Raw genomic sequence first — 24,274 nt, 5'->3', positions numbered from 1 at the left:
ACTTGTCTCTGGATGAGCACCTTCTTGGGCAGGTGCAGGATTGCACTAAGCTTTATAGCTCCAGCACTTTGCCCCTTCAGTAGATTCTTGCTTCTAACTGGTGATAATGCAACTCTGCCTTGTCTATAGATCTCCTTAAAGGGCAACCAAAGGTGCAGTGGCTCTTCAGGCTCAATTGCTGAGTGTGAGAATCCTCCGTCCTGTCTCGTTTTGAGACCACAATCTGTGCAAGCATAGTTATATATTTCTCCACATACATTTTGTAACAAGTATATTTTTCAAATTTTTATTTAGTGTGACAATGCAGCAGGTCAAGTTCTCCAAAAGGCAGATCCTGAGAAAGCGATTAACGTGCAGGAATTTTTTCCGGAGAGTGCTCTCAGGATTCATACCTGTGAGAGAGGAAGGGGAAGGAAGCACGGTAGGGCGGAAGGAGAAGCTGGGCTTTAATTCAGTTGCAGCCACAACATCAATCAACCCTCCTCCTCTCCGCTCCCTTCCCGAATTGTCCTGAGTTGGAGCAAGGGGACCAGGCTTCTATAGCCCGCACGTTAACCAGTCACTGGATGCAACCTGCCTCCAGCAGCTTTCCTAGAGGCTAAAGCAAAACATACTTCAGTCCCGAAGAGGGGTCTAGGCAGCCCAGCCCAGCATCCACTGCACCAGTACTTCTCAAAGTTTGGTCTCTAGCGTCGGTGATTCTCAAACTTTAGCATATATCAGAATCACCTGGAAGGCTTGTTAATCTACAGCTTGCTGGCCTCCACACACAGAATTTCTGATTCAGTAGGTCTAGGGCAGGGCTAGAGAATTTGCATTTCTAATAAGTTCTCAGATGCTGTTGCTGCTGCTGGGCTGTGGAACAGACTTTGAGAACCACCCTGCCTGTATTTACATGTGGAGGTTGGTGTATGGCGCCCTTATGAATAGAAGTCAAACCTTTTGAAGTCACTATCTCATTCCACACTCCATCAAATTCTCAGCTATTTTTGTGCATTATAAAGCTGAATTGCTGATAATTAAAATTTTTATATAAAAAGTACTTAACCAATGCAGTAGATTATATTTGTAAAGCATTATTACTATTTTATGATATCTGGTCATTCTTACTTTTAAAGTTCAGCCAAATTTTCTCCAGGGTCTATAATTTGATAATCTGGATAGGGGAATTTAAAAAAAAATAATCTATGTTCCAGATCTTTAGTTTTGTTCTAGGCCAATTTTTTTTGTTTCTTTATGATTCTTATTATTTCTACATTTTTATTTTATCATAAGCCATTTAAAGCCATATGGTTACGGAAAATTTTAAAGTATGGCATATAGTCAGAGCTATTTGGAATGCACAAATATGGCATACAAGTACCCTTGACTCATTTCTAGTCTAGACTTGGCACAAAGTTTAAGAATTCAGTGTACATAGATTGATCGCAGGAGAAAGGATGCAGCCTTAAGTCTCCCACACAAGCAGGAAATAACAATCTCACCTCTGATCAAAGAGATTTTCTGCTATTGCTGCCATTGAATTTTTTTAACATATTTCCAAATTAGAAAATATTCAGCCTGATGTTGTCAATATTTCAGACCACGAGGGTATCGTTTAGGAAAACAGTGCCTTACGGTCCTGAAAGAGTTACTGCTCTTCCCTACGGGTCTAATTTACAAAGCAGCAAACTCACTGGTAGGATTTGGCTGGAAATCTCATTGTCTCGGTAGAACCCTTTCATCTGATTTATGTGCATCACAGTTTAGAAAGTTATTTACTAGTTACTTTCTCTGGAAGCAGAGGGTAAGTGGTGTTTCTCTTTAAGGATAGAGGAGCTAAGATGCATCAGGTGCAGCTCATATGATGATGAAGCTGATAATAAAATGCACAGTATCGAATTCTCCAAGCTTCCCTCTGCCATGAGGGAGTTTCACACTGCTCTTTTATTTTGTGTGAATTTGGAGTATGTTAGAATATACATCAGTGTCTAACCCTGCATTTGTCTTCTGCAATGTGACAGCTTATTTCTATGCCAGATTTGGAGCTGGTAGTGGAGTAAATCTTAGTGATTTCCAGTGCACGAGCCAACCTAAAATATTAGGTTGAACGGGATGAAATTGCCCTTTTTGTAGGTCAGAAATGGTCAAACGTTAGCAATTACACATGCTTCAACCTGTACATTTGTATGTTTCATGACAGATTATAACAGTAAGATTCTCAGTGTTGTTGCAATGGTTCTGAATTTTTAAATCATATTAAATAAAAAGATAACTAAACAAGCAAATAACGATATTTTGATATTTCTCCCTGCATTGATAATTTGCCTGGAAACTAAATAAGCAGGGAGCCAGCAGTTCAGGTTAGCCCTTGAACTCCACAAGGTTTAACTGATTTGCCCAACCAGAACACCAAGCTACCCTTCAGCTGTGCGGTATTCAGGTTTATTTAGGAGTTGATAAATAGCTTAGTGCAATGCTTCCTTTTTTCCAATAGCTGCATCCTCATAAACCTATTCTACCCTCCGCCGGTTAATGCAGACAGAAGACTTTTATCCAGGATAAGCATCGAAACTACACTGTGGAGGACTGTGTGCTCAGCAAACACCTCACCCGTGATAAATAAACAGCTCTTCCGGGGGCTTTGCTGCCGCTGGCTTGGCAGGACTTGTTTATTGCCTGGTTTGCACATCCCATGATAAAGTTGCTGCTGAAATAAATTGCAGTTTTGCATAATTATTGACAATCACATCTTAACAAGCAGTGTGTATCATATTAAAGTGTTCAGTTTTTTTTTAAAATCCATTTTTAGCTTATGTTTAATCCCAGAGAGTGTTTGTGTAATAATAGAAGGCAAATATGGCATGTAAATAGAGTACTAATTTCCTCATTGCAGGCAAAATTTACCTGAATCTTTTTCAGATGGGACTGTTACTGCCTCAGGCAATTTTCCTTCCCAAGCTATTATTATGTAGATGTTTGCTGAGGGCATATGTGTGTGTATCCACAATACGTGCATTTTATATATTGTCAGAAAATATGAATAACTTTTTTTTAGACTTTTGTGTCATTAGGGAATTTGGTTCATTCCGTCTAAAAGATTAGAGAAATGAGAATGGGATGTGGGCGGAGGGAAGTAACATTTTTGAGCAACTATAATATGTGACTACATAATGTGTGAGGCACTCAGCTTTACACACATTGTTGTATTTTCGCTCTCATCACAGCAATATGTATTGCAGATGAGAAATCAGAGAGGTTAAGTAACTTGCCATATCACACACTTGGTAGAGGATATTGGGATTTGAACCCAGATCTGTCTGGATTTTAGGCTCCACTTTTTCCATTACACATACAATTTTTCTTCTGGAAAACATTCTCAGTTGTATGACCATCAGGTAATGAAAATTAAAGCTAACACAATTAGAACATGATAGTGTTATGCAAAATTACATTTTGTACAATGGTTTCTATGAAATACATGGTTTTCCTACTTCTTAGTCTTTTTGTTCTCTTTTGTTCTCCAGTCCCCTTCTCTTTCTTCCTCCAGTGTTCAACTTTCTGTTCTAGGTTTGCATTTCTCCTGGCCTATCTAATCATGATTTCCTGCCTCAGGTGACATCAAAGATAAGCATGGTATAGATTTTAGGGTTTTACCTTTAAAGATTAGCTTAAACTTTTGCAGCATATTAAAATAAGCTTTCAAAATTGACCAGCAGAAACTAAAAAGCTTAAAAAAATTTTTTTTTGGAAAATTCATATATGAACCTTCAAAAGTCTAAAAGTCCAAATACACACACACACACACACACACACACACACACACACACACGCTCTTCTAGTGATTGATGCTTTGAAGAGGAGTTTTAGCAACAACTCACCCCTTTGTTCGTATATTACAATGTAATCCCTTGGACTTTGCTCTTTTCGTGGGATTCACTGGGTGCACCTTTCTGATGTTTGAGGAGAATTGCATCTGGACATTTGTTCTTTTGCAGAGTGAGTGAGCGAGAGACTGCTTTGGAAGAAACTCATCGATTACTGCAACAGTTCCCCCTGGACCTGGAGAAGTTTCTTGCCTGGCTTACGGAAGCCGAAACAACTGCCAACGTCCTGCAGGATGCCACCCATAAGGAAAGGCTCCTAGAAGACTCCAAGGGAGTAAGAGAGCTGATGAAACAATGGCAAGTAAGTCAAGCATTTCTACTTTATCCGTCTTGTGAATCCAGTTGAAGAATTCTCAGCATTTGTCCTTGTAATTGATACGCTGTGGATGAAATAAAATAGTTGTTTTACATGGCCTTATGTATTTAAGCGTTTGGGCTAGAAGAAGAGAGACAGAGGAAAAAGGAAAAATCATTTATTATTTCATTTAATACCCCAGTCTTCTAAATGGTGTGTGTTTTTGACCAGGAAAAACTTGCCCATAAAGCTAGAGCTTTGATAAGAAGAAACTTTGCTCAGAGAAATAAATTAGGGATTGGCTTATTAAATTTGAAAAAGTTGCCATTTTTGAGTGTTTATTTAATATTTTACATGGAAAGCATCTGTATGAATTGTCTGTTTTATTTAGCGTTGCTAACTGAATCAGTTTCCCTTCATTACTTTCCAGTAAGTTTTGAAATGTTAATCTGGCATTTTGTAGCTTTCTTCCTAACATGATCTGTGAAAATAAAAATGAGATGGCTAAATTTGTCATAGTTAATGATCACACAATTTTCGACAATTGTTTTTTCCTAGAAAAAAGAATTATTGCTATAAAATTTCATAGGCACAAACAGTGAAAACAGAAGTTTCAGGTAGTTTTGTTTACATGAGGTCTTGGTGAGAATCTTATTCTGTAGTTCAGGAAGCCTCCTGATGCCTACTTTCCGGACCTGACATAATTTTCCTGACCTACAATGGAGTTTTGTTATGTATAGTTGAGTTTTCTGACTCGATATAAGAACTTTACTAGTACCGCGAAGAAAATTTGGAGTGTTAGAATAATATGATCCATTCTTAGGACTAACTTCAGTTTTTTAATGTTTTAAAATTATGATGAAAAAAGGGATAGTATATCCTAGGTTGAAAAATAATTCCAAAATCAAATCATATTAAGCAAAGTTTCATCTCCTCCCCTCCTTGTTGTTCTCCTTCTTTTCTTCTGTTTCGATAGGACATTTGATCTACTTGGATGCTCTCGTATGTAGAGTAGATGACAGTGGCAATTTAGAGCTTCTTGGATTCCTCATTCTTGCTTTATCATTATCCTCGGACCCCACTTGCTCCCCCACAATGTGTGTTGAGTTAGTTTGATCATTTGGAGGTAGTTTGTTTAGAACAATACCTGACTTTATCTTCCCGGATATCTCCCACGGCTTGTGAATGTAAATGCAGTGTAAAGTGTGTTTTTTGGTCACTCTTAGATAAACAGTTAGAAAATGTGCTGCTGTAACATATTTGATTTATGATATTTCATAAGTAAAATTTTATTTCTCCTTGTCCATGCCCATAAAGCCACCCTAGAATTTTAAATATGTGGATTCACATACTCCCCTCAGCTATGGTAAATAAAGAGTAAAACTTTAAGTGGATTTTTTAAGCAGATTCCTTTTAAAAGTAAATCCAGTGACTCAATTTTATAATAGGGACTTAATAAAATATTTCTTAAATTGATGGATGTCTTGTTGAGGGCAAAACAAGGATACATCCATCTATCTCCTATACTTTTTATATTTATATCTATAGTACTTATACAATGAAAATTCATATATAAACTTCTCATCATGAGAAACTGCAAGATTCTGAATCATTAAAGAAAAAAACTGCAGTGTTTCTTAACTATGTTTACTATGGAAGAATGGAGAATAAAGTACATTTTGTGTTTAGATTTCTGATCTCTTTCAAAAATAGTTGGAAATTATGCCGAGGAAACTTTCTTAGCTTATTCTATATTACTCATAAAAATGTATTTACTCTTAAAAGCCATATAAAACTCCCTTAGAGTTCCTGAAAACCTTAGACATATCATTTTCCCCTTAACTGTAGTAGGACTAACTAAGATTCCAATGTTATTTTAAAAGAGACAATTTCTCATTCCCTCTCAGTTAATATTGTGTCTTCTATAAATTCCAGTTGCCTGAGGTTGAAACTACATTTTATGGATAGGAATGACATTTATAGCCAGCTCTGATTTTCAGTTAGATGGCTGAATGATGGTCTTTTGATGAAAGATTAGAAGATGTCATGGTAAAAACTCTAAACTACTGAAACTATTGATTATTGTTAATGGCACATTTCAACTGATAGAATTGAATCAAGATACTGGGGTTTAAAAGCAACAAATAGAAATGCCAAGCTTGAAAGTAAATAAAACCACATACCTTCAGAGATTACATGCAGTTTCAGTATTTCAGCTAAATCGAAGTGTTTGCTTTTTTTCCCTCCGAAGATGACTTTTTTAAAATTTTGAACAAAAGGAATGTTCTGTAATATGTGTGAGGGAATAAAGTGTAACTGTATGCCTTTCACTTCGTTTGCAGAAGCTGGTAGCATTATATTCATTGTTTGATTCATGCTGTATAGCAAGAATAGTTCTTACATATTAAAAAAGGAAACTCCAAATGCCTAGCCAGAGCAGCGGCTCTCCCAACATATTTCAGTATATCTGTCCACCCAAAAGCAGTGATGTTTTACTTTATACAAATGCTGCTGAATGGAGACAGGGGGTCAGAAAATGGGTTTTTCTCTGTGACTGTCAGTCAGTTTTTCTATATATGGAGACTCCTGACTATCACTGCTTATCATCCACTTCATAGGATGTTTACTTCTCCCAGCAATAATTACAATTCCTGGGTTTGATAAGCATACATGTATTATGAAGTATATGCTTCCTGAATGGAATTAACCTGATTAATTCCACTCTGAAAGCCATTAAAGTTTCTTCCTTATATTAGAAAAAAAATGTTATTTATTTTCCTTACTAAAAGCAAGATCATTATATTTGTCCTTGTGCTTTAGGATGAGGAGATTTTTTTCTTATAAGTATTGTTATTTCTGACAGTATAACTGGAATCTTAAAGCCAATATATATTTATAGAGTACCATAATAGAGCCCTAAGAGGTGACAGTTTGAAAATTTATTCTTAAAATGAAGAACTATATTCATAATTGAATCAGATTCTTCCTGTGTCCAAAACATTTCCTGCTTTAGGCCTCAGAGAACTGATAAAGATGGTCGCAGTTCTAAGTTCTAACATAAAACCGTGGGTAACTAACTGAAAATAGTTAGTTAAACATGCAGACTCTGCATGTTTACTAATGTTTCACAAGAATTTCACCAATCTTAACTGATTCGCTAAGCACCCCCAAAAGATAATTGTAATACCAGCTTGTAAAGAAGGTGTGTGGGGATGGGTATGTGGTGGGGAGAGATGGTCATAAAGGTGGCATAATTAGGGTCTTTTTCTCAGCAAGAGAGAGTATGGAGCAATTACTATTTGAGATTCCCTCATCTGTGATCTGGGTCATGTCACAGGCCATATCTCTCAACTCACTCCCTCCTCTCATTTCATTTGTTTTACCTATGTCTCCTCCCACCCTCCCCCACCCATTATAGAAATGCTCTTCTATTAAACAAAACACTTCCAGAGAGACAAGGTTGATAAATTTTGAATTGTACATCAGAGTACACCTGGAAATTGATTAAGCTACCTTAAATTTCTAATATGTTATTGAAATTGGGGAATTTAGCTTCTTCAGTGTTGCTCACAATATATCTTGGCCCACTGATTAATTCCAAAGGAAGAAGGAAGAATGCAACCTCAGTAGCAAAATTAGTATCCTGAATAAATTGGATTGTCAAATTTCTTGGTGCATCTGAAAAGAGAGAGGTAATCTGAAGATCCCTGATTCTAAGAAAAGAAAACCCTCTGTATTCCTTTCTGTTGCTATAATTTGAATTGAGTCTTATATGTATTTTTTAATCTTTCTCCTTTGGTGTCTAAAGATTATGAAAGTTTACCTTGATGTTTTTCTTTTGCCTAGTGATGTCTGCCTGCCATTTTTGATATACTATATATATATATATATATATATATATATATATATACATGTTCCCTAAGAACTTTGATTGATTCATCAAATCTTTATTAAATACCTGTTGGATGCCTAGTGTGGTGTTAGGACTAGCATTACGAACATGATTAGAGAGATGTTTTTCAAACGTAGTTCAAAGTACTAGGTTACGTAATCAATTTAATGAGTATCAATCCACATTTTTTTAAACAGAAAGGAATAAAATTAATAGAATAGAAAATAACAAGAGTCCATCACTCTTAAATAAGAGTCGGTATTATTTTCTGAAGCTTTGGTTTCAACTATTTGCATATATATATATGTGTGTGTGTGTGTGTGTGTACATACTGGATCAGTGTGTAGCATACATTCAAAAGCCTCTGCCTTAGAGTATGATTTCTGCCCTTGGGATGCTTATATTCCAGAGGTGAAGATAGTTATGCTAAGACAAATTTGTATAGTAGTGTGATGGGTGTTACAGTAGAGGGCTAGACAGGATCTAGTAAAAACAGAAGGTGATTAAGGTAAGCTTGCCAGAGAGGCCAGGAAACTCACATAGAACACTGTTTTTCAGTCTTGCTTATACATTGGAGGAGATTTTTTAAATGCTGATCTCTGGGTTCTACCCCCAGAGATTCAAACTGGATTGATCACAGCATGTCCTGTCCATGCTTCTCATGTCCAGCCAAGGTTGAGAACCTCTGTTCAGAGAAAGTTATAAGAATGTGTTAGGAGTTGGCTAGATACACAGAGTTAAAAAGGGAAGGAAACAACATGTTGAAAGTCCTGGACAGTTGGGTAGTTTGGGAATCGAAAGGTACTTCTCTATGGGTGGGGTGTGATTATTATAAGAAATGAGTTTGGAAAGATCAGCTGGGGCTAAATTATGTAGAAAGGTAGCATGGTATAGTAGATAGAGTATGAGCCTTGTAAGCAGACAGACCACTTATTTTACCACTTGTTGCCTAACCTCTAAGTCTCAGTTATATTCTTCTGTACAATGAAAATAATACTTCACAGGATTTTGTGAGGAATAAATGATAGAATACATGTAGAATGCCCACCAGAGGGGCAGAGTGTTGCACTCAGTGTTCAGTATGTGTTAGCTGTCTTTCCCTCCCTCTGTCCGCCTATCTTTAAGAGTTTGGACTTTATCTGTAGTCTATGGGAAGTCACAGCATGTTTTTAAGCAAGGAAATGGAATAACCTAACTTATGTTTTTGAAAGATCACTCTGGTAGCTGTGAGGAGAATGAATTGGAAGGATATGAGACCTGTCCAGGAACAAAAGTTAGAAAGTTATTTCTGTAATATTCCAAGCAAGAAATGATCATTAAGGTGTTGAGGTTGAACAAAGGAAACAGATGTGTGAGCTATTTGGAGGGAAAAACTAATATTGTGATGTAGATTATGGGAGGAAGAGGTGAGGGGGGAATGTGAGGTACAGTGAGGAGTCACTGACTGCTTATCATTTGGCATGACTGGGTGCCTTACAGAGCTGCAGAATTAAAGAGGAAAAATAGTTATGGGAAGAGAAGTCAAGAATGCGGCTGGTTTTTCTTTCTCAAGATTGCTTTGGCTATCCAGGGTCTTTTGTGTCTCCATACAAATTTTAAGATTTTTTTGTTTTAGTTCTGTGAAAAATGCCATTGGTAATTTGATAGGGATTGCATTCAATCTGTAGATTGCCTTGGGTAGTATAGTCATTTTGACAATATTGATTTTTCCAATCCAAGAACATGGTATGTCTTTCCGTCTGTTTTTGTCATCTTCGATTTCTTTCATCAGCATCTTAGAGTTTTCAGAGTACAGGTCTTCTGTCTCCTTAGATAGGTTTATTCCTAGGTATTTTATTCTTTTTGATGCAGTGGTAAATGGGATTGTTTCCTTAATTTCTCTTTCTGATCTTTCGTTGTTAGTGTATAGAAAATGCAACAGGTTTCTGTGTATTAATTTTGTAACCTGCAGCTTTACCAGATTCATTGATGAGCTCTAGTAGTTTTCTGGTAGTAGCTTTAGGATTTTCTATGTATAGTATCATGTCATCTGCAAACAGTGACAGTTTAACTTCTTTTTCAATTTGGATTCCCGTTATTTCTTTTTCTTCTCTGATTGCCATGGCTAGGACTTCCAAAACTATGTTGAATAAAAGTGGCAAGAGTGGACATCCTTGTCTTGTTCCTGATCTTAAAGGAAATGCTTTCAGCTTTTCACCATTGAGTATGATGTTAACTGTAGGTTCATCGTATATGGCCTTTATTATGTTGAGGTATGTTCCCTCCATGCCCACTTTCTGGAGAGTTTTTATCATAAATGGTGCTGAGTTTTGTCAGAAGCTTTTTCTGCATCTACTAAGATGATCATATGGTTTTTATTCTTCAATTATACAATGGAATATTACTCAGCCATTAAAAAGAAGGAAAGAATGCCATTTGCAGCAACATGGATGGACTTAGAGACTGTCATACTGAGTGAAGTAAGTCAGAGAAAGAGAAATATCATATAATATCGCTTATATGCAGAATCTAAAATGAAATGATACAGATGAACTTATTTACAAAACAGAAACAGACTCACCAACTTAGAGAATGAACTTATGGTTACCAGGGGGGAAGAGTGGAGGGAAGGGATAGTTAGGGAGTTTGGAATTGACATGTATACACTGCTATATTTAAAATGGATAACCAACAAGGACCTACTATATAGCTCAGGGAACTCTGATCAATATTATATAACAACCTAAATGGGATAAGAATTTGAAAAAGAATAATAGACACATGAACATGTATAACCAAATCACTTTGCTGTACACCTGAAACTATCACAACATTGTTAATTAACTACATTCCAACATAAAATAAAAATTAAAAATTAGTATAGCTGATTGTTATACAGCAGAAACTAATACAACAATGTAAAGCAATTATACTGCAATAAAGATGTTAAAAAAAAGATGTTAAAAAAAAAATCAGGGCTTCCCAGGTGGCTCAGTGGTTGAGAATCTGCCTGCCAATGCAGGGGACACGGGTTTGAGCCCTGGTCTGGGAAGATCCCACATGCCGCGGAGCAACTAGGCCCGTGAGCCACAATTACTGAGCCTGCGCGTCTGGAGCCTGTGCTCCGCAACAAGAGAGGCCACGATAATGAGAGGCTCGCACACCGCGATGAAGAGTGACCCCCACTTGCCGCAACTAGAGAAAGCCCTCGCACAGAAACGAAGACCCAACACAGCCATAAATAAAATAAATTAATTTAAAAGAAAAAAAAATCAATGAAGTAAAAAAATAAACGGATAACCAAAAAGAAAAAAAAAAAGAATGTGGCTGGTTTTGAGGTGTCTATGAATAATAGAGGTGAAAATATCACCTCCCTTGAAGCAGTTGTGAATGTGGATCTAACATTTGGAGAAAGATCTAGGTCAAAGATGTAAAACTGAAGGACATCGACATGGACTCCATAGAAATACATAATATTACACAGAAATCAATGTCATTGTTACTTGAATTTCTCCATTCAGAAATATATCTAAAAGTCACTAAAATATTACTTACTGTAGCATAGGATTGGTTTTAATGATGCCATCTTCTGCTATTCAAAAGGACATAGCTTTAGAGACTCTCTTAAATGTTTTAACCATGAAAAAAGGCACAGAACTAGCAAAGCTTTGGTGTAAAATTCATACTGTGGAGAAAGTAAAAGTATTTAGGTAATCTATCCAAGATCTTGAAAAACTCTTTCCAATAAGGGGAATTAATTTCTTCTCTTATATAAACATGGAAAATTTTTATTTACCTTTTATTCTACAGTAAAAAGTTCATACACAGTCACAATGCTATGGGTTGTAGTACTCAGGAATAGATTCAAGAGCCACATGCTTGTCATCTTACTATATTCAGTAGTTTATTATGCTCCAAGTTTGGACCCTGGAATCCCTGTAGATCACAGAGAAAATCCAAAAAAGAAACAGTGAAAATAATTAAAAGTATAGAAATAAAGTCAATGAGGAAAAATGTTCAAGACTGGTGTTTTATCTCCTATAGCAGGGAAGACTAAATATAGAAAATAAGAATCCATTTATTTTTATCCAGTGGTGGAAAACAATAACTTCAATATAATACAATGAGTTTAATCACTTGATTATAAGGGTTATAACACTCTAAGCCATCTTACCATGGTCTCTTTCATATATAAACATGTTAATTCAGTGTATCGAAACTTTAGGACCTACTCTTTTGGATATTGCCACTAAAGTTAGTTATTATCTGGAATGATACAAGGGAAGCACTAAGTTGAATAACTTTGTAATTCAGTCATTGGATTCTATAATTTTATATATACAAACTAAAAGAAAGGCTCACATAGGTAAGAAGACACTATGCATACTGAAAAGTCAATTTTGATAGCCCCTAATAACGATTGTCTTTTATTCCCCACAGAACTTTTGTGAGGCTCTTATAAGGTAATAAATATTTAAAGCACTTTGAAAAAGCTTTCTTCAAGTGAAAGATCCTTATTAATGTTATGAATTACCATTAGACAAAAGTCAAACTAAAGATATAAACTTAATATCATACTCTTCAAAATCAATAGATTAAAGTTATATTAATTAATGAGAATAATGATAACTAAATTGTTCCTTGTTTATAATTGACAAAGCATTTTTACTTTAATTCTCTAATTTGATTCTCACTGAAAACCTCTGGTGTTGGTATTATTATTTCCATATTCAGTAGAAGAGGGTACAATTAGAGAGTTTCAGTAATTTAGCTATTACTATCAATACTTCTTTGAAAATCAAGTTGAGTTTTATCATACCAGATTAGGAGGGAAATAATTCAGAATAAAAGCCTATTAAAGAAATATTTAGTTTTCTGGGATTAATATCACCATTTAATTCAGTTATTTATTTATCCAATTATTAGGCTAGATAATAATACTATCTCACATTAAAAAAAATATTACTATGTGCTGGGCAGTGTGCTAAGAGCTTTGCTTGCATGATGTAACAATCCCCCGCCTTTTTTTTTTTTTTTGGCATGATCTTACCCCTTTTACAGATGAAAAATCTGAAGCTTTGAAAGTTTAGGTAACTTCTCTTAAGGTCACACAACTATACAGAGAGGAGTCAGTATTTGAACCTAAGTTTGACCTTCTGACCTTCAACTAATCCTGCTATCCTACCCATTACTCTAAACTGATTCAGCATTCCAGGCAAAGACCCAAGATAACCAAAAGCAAGTTTCACATCATTCACTTCATAGGAATTTGTTGATTACTGAAAATATTCCTACTTCCTAAACATCCTTCTTTCCTTTACATTTTTCAGTCTTGTTTCCACATTTGCCTCTTAACTGAAACACTTCTGTATGAAACCACCGTAACTTCCAAATGCAGATGCTTTTATCAAGTCCTGTTGCCCTAGAAATCTATGCATAATTTGTTATTGTAGTCCACCGCGGTCTTCTGGAAAATTTCTCATCTCTTGACTTGCTATATTCTACTAGTTTTCTCCTACCTCTGTTACTACTCATTTTTCTTTCTTTACCTGATGACCTATTCTGGGCTCTCTTTTCTGTCTTCATTAATCTCATTCTCTTTATTCAGTAGTCAACCAGCAGTTACTAAGTGTCGGTTATGTGCTAGGCATTAGACTAGAAACAGCCTTTTGTTCATCTCCTTTAATCCAGTGATTTGAAGATTTTTATCTCTTTCCAATATCAATCCCATACTTCCTACCATAAATGGGACATTTCTTACTCAAAGTCTCACGAACATCATAAACTCAATACGACCCAAATAGGCCATATCTTTAATACCAAGTCTATTTCCTGTCCTGCCATTCATCACACCACCATCTTTTCCGTCAGAGAAATTTCAAACCAAATAGTCATTTCTACATCACCTTCTCACTTGCCTTACTTTCTAGTTCATTTTTAAGGTCTATCGATTTTACGTCCCTAATCTTTTGCACCCATTCCTTTCTCTCCACTCCACTTACCACCACTCTAATCCGTGCTGTTATTTACCTCTACCTTCCTCTACTCCTTCCTGCCCACTGCATTGCTCCAATCCAACCCGCAGATTGCCATCTCAATTAAGCTTCCTAAAGCATAGCTAAGATTGTAACTATGTTATAAATACCATGGGAGCAGGGATTTCATCTACTTTATTCTCTTGTATATGCCCGTGGCTCAAGACAGTGCCCAGCACATGATAGGTGCCAATAAATATTCATCAAGTGAATGAAAAAATATATGACTCCTCTGTTCACACACCTTTTATGACTTCTCAAAGCCTTCAGAATATTCTGCAGACTCCTTCACCTGGCCCTCCAGGATTGGCCCTCAAACTCAATTTCCAATCTTATTTCTTATTTTTCCTCTCCATGCACCCTTAACTCCTACTAAAACGCACAGCTAGCCAGTTTACTTTTGTGTCTTTGATGACCTGTTTCTTTTCTTGGGAATGCTTTTCCTCATCTCAGTTTACGCAGATGCAACCTAATTTTCAAGGAAAGCCATATTCAAATCCTCCCTTTTTCCCTGAGCCCTCAAGCTAGAAGACATCTCCTCTCCCTCTCAATTCCCAGAGGCATTTCTTTGCCCTTTAAATAACACTTAATGCTTTCTGTATTGTTTTAGAGGGGCTGGAGAGGATAGCATTTAACAGTGTGGGCTTTGAAGCCTGACTGCCTGGGTTTAACTCATGATTCTGATACTTACTGACCTTGGACACATTTCTCAATTGCCCTCAGTTTAGGCAGCTATAAATCAGGGGAAATGATAACATCTACCTCATCAGGCTGTTGTGAGTGTGATGTGAATTGATATATGTGAAGTGCATAAAACAGTATTTGATACGTAGTAAGCAACCAGTAAACATAGCTAGTATTGTTATTACTGTCATCAGGTGTATAACATATAAATTTTATAAGTAAATTTTTGTATTGTTTCTTTCACTATAGACTGCTTAAGGGCACAGTCCTCATATGGGTTGAGTGAGAAACTATTTAATAAGGAATGGATGAATTAATAAAACCGTGCCAGAAATATTGGCTACCATGAGTGTTGAAACTGATTTTTTTTAAAGCTTTGTCTTTTCTAACCAAGAAAAGATTAATAATCTTCAGTAGATTTTAGTTCTTAAATGTCAATATTGACTCATGTTTGAAAAGCTCTTCAAAGTCTTCAGATACAAACAAACCTTAATACTCCCATTCTTGAGAATAAACATACTACACTGAAAATGAAAAAGAGGTATTTTGCCTTTCATAATGACCTCCTTGGGGGAAATCAGTTGACTTGCCACCCTTCTCTTTCAACCAGACACCAGACATTGAGATTCCCTGAAACACACTTCAGTAACAGCAGTTTATTTTTCTCAAACGGTCTGACCAACATTGGAAGTCACATCAATGGCTTATAGGTATGTTAATAAAATTAATAAAATTGTTTTACATTTATCCTGTGAGGCAGTAGCAGTGAAGATAACCAGAAGTATGAGACTATTCACTCACTTCCTTTGATCTCCATCAGAACCTGGACAAGATCTATATAATTTCAGGCCTTCTTCTCCAAACAAGAATAGAAAAGGTCAGGAAGAGTTTGACGACAGAAAAAGTCAAAGAATTTCACATCACTTTCTCCTCCTCCGTTCCTCCAACCTCAGAGGTTTTTTTGAGGGTTAGGGATCTTTGAGGGCAGACTTTCTAGGCAATAAATAAATAAATAAATAAATAAGATATTCCTTTATATGATGAGAGGCAATGCCCCGCTTTCTGTTGGAAAATTCTGAAATTGTGGATTTGAGAGATCAAATAAAAGAATCTCCAGTCTTGTATTTACAGATTATTTTTAAAATGAACTTCATAAGTGTCTCTCTTGTGCCATTCATAATTCTGATAAGAAAACCTTTCAGGTATTAATCGAAGATTAATAGTATTCAAGATAATTTAGGTTATCAGCATATGATTTTTCTTTCCACATGAGATCCATTTGCAGTTTAAATGGTTTCCTAAATTATATTAAAATAAAATGTCAAAAAGTTCACTTTTTTTCATTTTTAACGACATCAGTCTTTAAAGAAAGGTTATTGAACAAAGGTCTATGCATAAATCAGCCATTCCCCGTAGAGGTAAAAGAAGCCATTACACCTGGTTATAAAAGAGAGTTTCATGAATGTGGGAGAAATCAATCATTCCCTACTGGAGATCGTATTAGTCTGGATGGAAGTATTTCTGTAACCTAGTAGTGAGAAAGCAACAAGTTACTTTTGTTTTTTCTTGCATCCATTGTTATCCTTGAGAGGTCTATTAGCAAGTTGACCATTCAATATTATTAGTAGTATAAATGTAATCTTAAATTCTCTGAAGATTTCAATCTTTCTCTCTAATTTCTATTCATCTCCAACACCTTTTACAATATATTATTCCTTGAGAGTTATAGAAAAAGTTACTCTCTGCAGAAAGCAGCATTTCATTTGCTCTCAGGAGCCAACCACATTTCACCTCAATCCTTTGCTCTCAATTCAACAATTCAATATTGGATTCAATTCAAGGCTGTGGCCCCAAATAGAATGAGACCTGGATATTTATGAACTGCTTGACCAGGCATTCTTCCCAATGATTTATTCCATAAATTCTATTTTTAGTTTTTACAGTAGTTTCACAAATGGTTGGAAAACTGTTGTACATTGCAGTTTTAAAAACTGAAATGAGTGTAGATAGCATTTTTACCTGCTATGGACAAGTGTTAACATGTTCTGTTTTGGAGTAGAAAACCATTGTCACTGTCGGGATGCAACCCTTGGATTGATTAGACGACTCTAGATTCATTTCCCATCAATAGCCTAAAAGAATTTTTTTAATTTATGCAATGTATACACATAGTAGAAACATATTTTTGAGTGTATTTCTAAATGTGACTTTTAAGGACAGCCACTGAGAAGTGGGATCTGCCACAGAACAATAAAGAGGTTTGAGGATCCAAAGGCTGATAAGAGCCTTACTTGGCCCCAAAGAGGAATTGATAGTGGTGGGACTTGGGGAGAAGGAAGACAGGGAGATCTAGTCAAGGAGGTAAGGGATATAATTCAGGTGAATACAGAGTCCTTTGGTCTCCCAGAAGAGGAGGCACCTCCTGCATACCTTACGGGGAGGATCAGGGGAGGTGTCCTGGTAAACTCTGGCTACATAACAAACCAACCCAAACTTAACACCTTAAAATAATAGTAGTCACTTGTTTTGCACATGAATCTACAATTCAGGCACGGTTCACTGGGAACTGTTCGTCTCGGCTCCTGGTGATATCACCTGGAACAAGTAGACTGGCTGCTGGAAGATCCCCTTCCGAGTGAGCTCACTCACAGGTCTGGCAAATAGCTGCTGGCAGTCAGTTCTCCTTCGTGTAGTCCTCTCCATAGTGCAGTTTGGGCTTTTTCATAGTGTAATCGCTGGGTCCCAAGAGCAACCATACCAAGGGACAAGAAGTTGAGGCGCCAGCTTCTTAAGGCCTGGGGGAGAAACCAGCATCGGTTCGCTTCTGCCATGTTCTATTGGGCCAGCAGTCACAGAGCCCAGATTCAAGGGGATAGGACATAAACTCCATCCTTCCATGGAAGAATGTGAAAAAGTTTGGGGGGGCTATGTTATAACACTGACACGGAAAGCTTCTTGTCCAAGACACTGAGCTGAATATTGAACAGCAAGTATGCCTTATCCAGGTCAAGAGAAGAGGTCTTCTTTGCCCCAAATACCCTTTCTCTTCTTGTCTCCCTGGCTAACTCCTACTTGGGCTTCAGTTCTTGGTCAAAATACCTTTTCTCAGAAGCATTATCTGGCCTTGCCCCCAAGTGAAAAATTGGATATACCACTATATTGATTTTTTTTTAATTTAGGCTTTTTTTCCTACAACAGAACATAAATCAAATAACTTCCTTTCTTACTTAAAAGCTGTAAAATACTCATGGCAGTAAGTATAGACAATGAAAATAAATCTTAAGTGCAAAAAGTATCTCTCAAATAGCAATATAGATGCTTACATTTTACTGACCTATTTGCTTTTCTTTCTCTATTTGCCCCAAGGTCTCAGCTATACCAGTGTGTACCAATTCATTTCTAGAATATACCTGTTAATAACCTCATTTGCATAGCTCTATTCACTAATCTGGGCACAAGGTAGCCTCAAGGACGTCTTAATTTTTCTCAGTTTAATCCATCTCTCCTGTCCTTTTCTTAGTGTGTCTGTCTGTCTGTCTGTCTGTCTCTCTCTCTCTCTTTCTCTCATGTTTTTCGTTTGTTTCTTTTCAAGTGACTTTCAACTACGCAGAAAATGCATTTCACATTTCTGTGCCTGCCTCCAGGCTCTGTCTATTTCACTCACCCAGGACTGTCCTTTCTGAATTCTTTCTCTCATTTAGCAGCCATCATTAAAGTTGGACAAATGAAAGAACCTCATTTCTTAAAGGACCAGAACATTATCTTGAGCAAGCAATTAAAAGGATTCAGCAAATCAAAACATGAGCTATCTGGATGAATCTTGAAGACATTATGCTAAGAGAAATAAGCCAGACACAAAAGGATTATCTATCTATCTATCTATCTATGTAAAATTATATATGTATAATTCCACTTATATGACATACCTAAAATAGTCAAGTTCGTAGAGACAGAAAGTCAAATAGTGGTTACCAGGGGCTGGGGGTGAAGGGATAGGGGACTTCTTGTTTAATGGGTACCTGAGTTTTGGCTTGAGAAGATGAAAAATTTCTAGAGATAGATAGTGGTGATGGCTGCACAACAATGTGAATGTACTTAATGACACTGAACTGTACATTTTACAATGGTTAAAATAGTAAATTTTATGTTGTGAATATTTTGTCACAATAAAAAGAAAAATATGAGCTAACAGACTTTTTGAGGGACTCTTTGTGGAAGTAGTACGGTATCAGAGAGTCCAGAGTATCTTATTTTATAGCCAAGATATTTGCGTGATCACTGACTTGGGTGATCTTGGGGAAATCAATGGCATTGTGAATCCCAGGTTTATCTTCTGGAAGATGATGGAGCTAGACAAAAGAAATATTTCTGCAAGTTCACATACAATCTACACTATCTTTACTTGGAGAGTTTATTAAAAATGCACTGTCAGAAGCGGACTCTCTAGGGATGGGCCAGGGAATCTGCATATTTAAAGAGCCCCCAGGTGTTTCTTGTGCCCATTCAAATTTGAAAATCACTGGGCCAGATGTTTGCTTAAGGCCATTTCAGCTCTTGAAATTTGACAGATTTTGATTCTGTAAGGCAGATTCTCAGTGCTTATGCGAGAAAAAGAAATGAAGAAAATATTAGACTTTCTGCTTGTGTTGGAGAATTTTTCATTTGCCTAGCCAATCAGGAATGGTATTGTTTATTACTCCCACTGTTTTGAAGAGGCATGGGTTTAAAAAATAAGCCAGATGGTACTGAGGAAGATTTACATTACCATTTTCTTTCTTTTTCCCTTTGCATATTATGTAAAACTGCCCATGCCTCCATCTGAGCCATGATCATTAATTTAATGTTATGATTTAATGGCTCATGACATTAAGTTATAACTTAGCCTAACATGACCAAATTACAGTATCAGAAGGTAAGTTTCTTTTCTCAGGTTGATTTGTATACCTTAAACCAGTTGTATTATTGGCTGAATTTTTCGTAATTATGTCTCAGCCTTGATCTAGGGAATTTTCTCTCTTCCATAGAAAGGCATTTTGTTAAACAAGATCTAGGTTATAATCAGTGTCTCAAAAGTAAAGTTAACAAAGGGAAAAAAGTTTTTATTTTGCTTTGCTTTGCTTTGGGTGTGTGTATGTGTATGTGTGTGTGTGTGTGTGTGTGTGTTTACAGTACTGAAATAGATTCTGTCTGGTACTGAATGTAAGATTAAAAGTGAAGGAGAATAGTCAGTTAATTATCACGTATCCACTTGAGTGGATTATCTAAATATCCTTAGAAAGGCATAACCCCTTCAGCAATATTTTACCAACCAATCAGTGAGGTCCTAATCACATTTATCTTGAATAAACAGTTTTGCACCTATAACTTTGTGCTTATTTTCCTTTTGTATATGCACTCAAAAAATAGAAAGTGTCATCCTTGGTTAATTCAAGCAAAGAAGATTTTATTCTGAACAGGTTTTTGTTGTTTTACTTATTTGAACTTTGTTCCTTGAATCTCTGTATTTCTTTGAATATAAAATATTTTGTGTTATGAATGTGATTAAAATAGAAAATAATTAGCTGATTTAACAGAGGGAAAGAGAGAGAAAGGGAAGAAGCAAGAGAAAAATACAAACCACAACATGCTTTTCTATTCTGTGAAGTCTGTCAAGGCAACAGAGAAAGAGGCTTACTCGGGCCTAGTAACAAAAGAAATATGGTGGAAGGTTCTCCTGATGCTTTACCAAGAAGTCTGAGACAAATTGTGTCAGAATTTAGACTCAGTAAAACTTAGACAATTTACCTGCCATGTGAGGATCTCAACATGAGTTTAGGTGGGAGAGGCATAGGAATTGAAATCCAATAATATATGCAACAATGATCACACCAGAATTGCACATAGAAAGCAAATTAGTCCTCTAATAGAGGAGCCAAATTGAAATTCATTCTCTGAGCAAGTTTTCAAACACGTTCTTCTTTTACTTTTCTGTTTACGAAAATGGAACGCCACCAGAAAAACAAGAATTCGGAAGATAAGATGAAAAAAAAAGTTGGAATTCTAAGGGAGAGACATAATACACACACACACACACACACACACACACACACACACGCGCGCGCGCGCGCGCGATGAGAGAGTAATTTGCCTACATTGTGTAACTGATTGAGAAGTCCCATTGCTGCAGGGCTTCTCACAGAAAGTGACTAATTCTCGTGATGTGAGATATTTTCTTTTGTATGGTATTGGAAAAAGAAAATTTATCTAAACTCAAGGGCAGTGTTGTATTGTTATTCCTATATAATATATTCTCTTCTAAAAAGTAACTCTAGACTTAAGGAAGACAGGACTTGTGACTCAAACAGCATGTTCCACTCTCTGTCGTAGAAATTGCATCAATCTGTCTAACTCACGGGACACTCCTAAAATATTGCTCCAAAGAAAATATATGTTTGAATTCTTTATAGAAGAAACTGAAAAAAAGAGAGTAGGGTTATTTATTTATTAATTTTTTTTTTATAGCTACTTTATTTATTTATTTATTTATTTTTGGCTGTGTTGGGTCTTCGGTTCGTGCGAGGGCTTTCTCTAGTTGCGGCAAGTGGGGGCCACTCTTCATCGCGGTGCGCGGGCCTCTCACTATCGCGGCCCCTCCCGTTGCGGGGCACAGGCTCCAGACGCGCAGGCTCAGTAGTTGTGGCTCACGGGCCCAGCCGCTCCGCGGCATGTGGGATCCTCCCAGACCAGGGCTCGAACCCGTGTCCCCTGCATTAGCAGGCAGACCCTCAACCACTGCGCCACCAGGGAAGCCCTATTTATTTATTAAATCTAGTAGACATTAATAACAGTACAGAGCAGTCATCAAGCACAGACAAACATGTGGCAAAAATTACACCCAGAAGAAGTAAGAGATATGAGTAAGTGCACATAATTTCAGGTTCTGCAGTATGGTGTCTGCTTTAAAGAAACTGTTATATAGTTGTAGCAGATTCAATGATTAACTCTAGTTCTTCCTCCCTTTCTGCAACCACAGCCTTGACATCACCTCCTTATGAATGGAGCGTATCTCCCAACTCCTGGCCTTAAGGGCTTAGCCCTGTGATTTGCTTTAGCAAACAAGTGAGCAGAAGTGACAGTGTGCTGGTTTGAAGCTTAGGCCTTAAGAGGGCTTGCATTCTCCTGTTTCTGCCTCTACCCCGTGTGCAAGCAGAACGTGTTCCATCTAGGCTGGTGGTTTCAGAAAGAGGATGACAGATGTGTACGATAGGGCTGTGCTAGCCAAGCACATCCGGGAGAGTAACTGTTGTCTGAAGCCATAATGCATTGTTCTACATTACTTCAGACAGCAAATAAGCTTTTGTTTTTCCTGACTACCTACTGAAAATTAATATCAGCCATTTTGTGGTAAAAATATAAAGCCTATAATTTAATTTTAATGGTTCGCTGATAAACATACATTTTTTTAATAACTAGATCTTCCCTTGTCTGGTGATGTCATTATATTAAACTTATAGATCATAAATACATTGTTTATGTCTGTTAACTTATTTGTAAGTAACATTTGTCATGGTTGGAAACACCGCCAATCTTGAGGGGATACACACATTTCTGTATTATGGATTTTTTAAATCTCCTTACATCAAAGTATTGCATAATAATGTTTCATTTTAATACATCACACATTCCCAGGAGAAAGTAAGTGATATTTGGTTTTGTGAGACAGATAAAAATAATGAACATTACCATCTGGTTTAACCCTTGTGGTGATATGGAATCGTGGCTGTGTTAATTACCCTTGTGGTGTGTCTTCACAGAGATAATTATATGTGAAATTCCTTTCCAATTTGTTATATAATATTAGAAATACTTCTAAAATTGACATGGATTTATTATGTTACCATCTTTATTATAATCATTAATCTATTTAATTGAATGTTTTAAAGCTATGGTATTCAAAACAGGACTATTATGAAAAGAGATATTTGAAATAATACTTTTTGCATGTTTTGAATAATTGGATTATTCAGTATTTCTTCATGTTTAGTTCCTGAATCTAAGTCATGCTGTCTATATAAAAATAGATGTCAGCTGAAGGCAACCAGGCAATGGATTTTTCTTGACAACAATCTTTTTATATATTCAGACTTCATTTATTATTAGACATATCTGTTTTTAAAATTGGTATTTCTTTACCTTTCTGTATTTCAGGAAATGACACAAGAGAATAACCTTAATTTCCCTGTCATTTTGGCTGAATTACATTTGAAACTTCCAGGAGAGATTGTCTAATCAATTCAAAGACACATTTGAAAAGATTACTGTTAATATATCTCTAAAATGAACTAGTGGCATAAACTGTTGCTAGGTGATTTAGGTACAGTTGTAATTTTTAGTAATCCCAGGAGAAGATACAGTACATTCTGTAGTGTCTCAACCAGTGTGATTGCTCAAAATTCTGGGAGATTGCTCCTCTGCAAGGCTTCCTGATGTCATTGCTCCAAGGGGAATTTTATTCCGGTATTTACAACAGCTGCAGCCATAACTACTTCTGTATTACTCCAGTCATAGTTATTACTGTATTTTTCACCTACCTATATTGTGGTCTAAAGAATAAGTGCACTTCATATTCTAGAGAAAGCACTTGAGGAAATGAAAGGAAGTTTGATGTAGATCTGTATATCCCACATTATTATTTGTAAGTTCTCAGGATTAGCTGAGTAATGCCCTAAAGAAGGAAGGTCAGGTGATGTGTCTTGCTGCTCCCTGTTCCATGTGTCATGAGTGTTATTCCTGTAGAAGAGGAGTCAAGAGTGGGAAGAAAATGAAATCTGTCAATACTGTGAATATATAAATAATAAAAGTGGCAGTAGGGCTGATTAATTCTGTATCATCTTTATAAAGTGACTGGAGCTGTGAAAATGCTCGGTCTGCACAGCTGATTGGGAAATGTATGCAATCTGTTGATCAGAATTCATTTGTGAATGCTCTCTTCCAGAGATTTCTATACCAGAGGTCTTAAAAATATTTTTGTCCCCATGAAAAAGAAAAACTACAGTCCTAGGAGATCGTGATTTAAAACGGAAGAAAGCATTTTCCCACCTTAAGAGCAACTTTCAAACAAACAGTTGATACAAATAAGTCAAAATACAGTTTAGTTTCAAAGAAAAGTTTCAGAATACTTCCAATCACTATATACTTATTGTTTGGTAGGAAAATAAAAAGCTAAATTCTTGGATCATTCAGTAGAAAATTTAGCATAAATGCATGAAAGCAATAGATTTAGTTCAGTGATCCTATAAAGAGGAATATATCATTGCTCTTTTAATCTCAGATAGTGTATACATATTATTTTATTTTTATAGCTAAAGCAACTGTGTTATGACATTACATATAGTGTTATAACAGTAGAAGTCCTCTTAAACTCAGTAGTAATCAATGTACATTGTATGTTATGTTTCTTTCTGATTTTTAACCAAAACTATGACAGAAACTTAATTGGTAAGATCAACTTATCAACCTATAACATTTACAAAATTATTACTTT

The 24,274-nt window shown here is 36.3% G+C and overlaps 1 protein-coding gene across 3 annotated transcripts in view; it reads left to right on the top strand.

Moving 5' to 3' along the window:
- The window catches only part of DMD (dystrophin), a 2,123,648-nt gene that overhangs the window by 1,606,108 nt on the left and 493,266 nt on the right, over window positions 1–24,274 (top strand). For all 3 annotated transcript variants that reach the window (XM_057539128.1, XM_057539123.1, XM_057539124.1), the window contains one exon: window positions 3,978–4,167. In XM_057539128.1, coding sequence (XP_057395111.1) covers window positions 3,978–4,167 — 190 coding nt within the window. The remainder of the gene's footprint in view (window positions 1–3,977; window positions 4,168–24,274) is intronic.

Source organism: Balaenoptera acutorostrata, chromosome X (assembly GCF_949987535.1).
Source record: "Balaenoptera acutorostrata chromosome X, mBalAcu1.1, whole genome shotgun sequence".
Classification (NCBI taxonomy): Eukaryota; Metazoa; Chordata; class Mammalia; order Artiodactyla; family Balaenopteridae; genus Balaenoptera; species Balaenoptera acutorostrata.
Note: the sequence above shows the minus strand (reverse complement) of the source record. Positions and strands in the feature narration are given on the sequence as shown.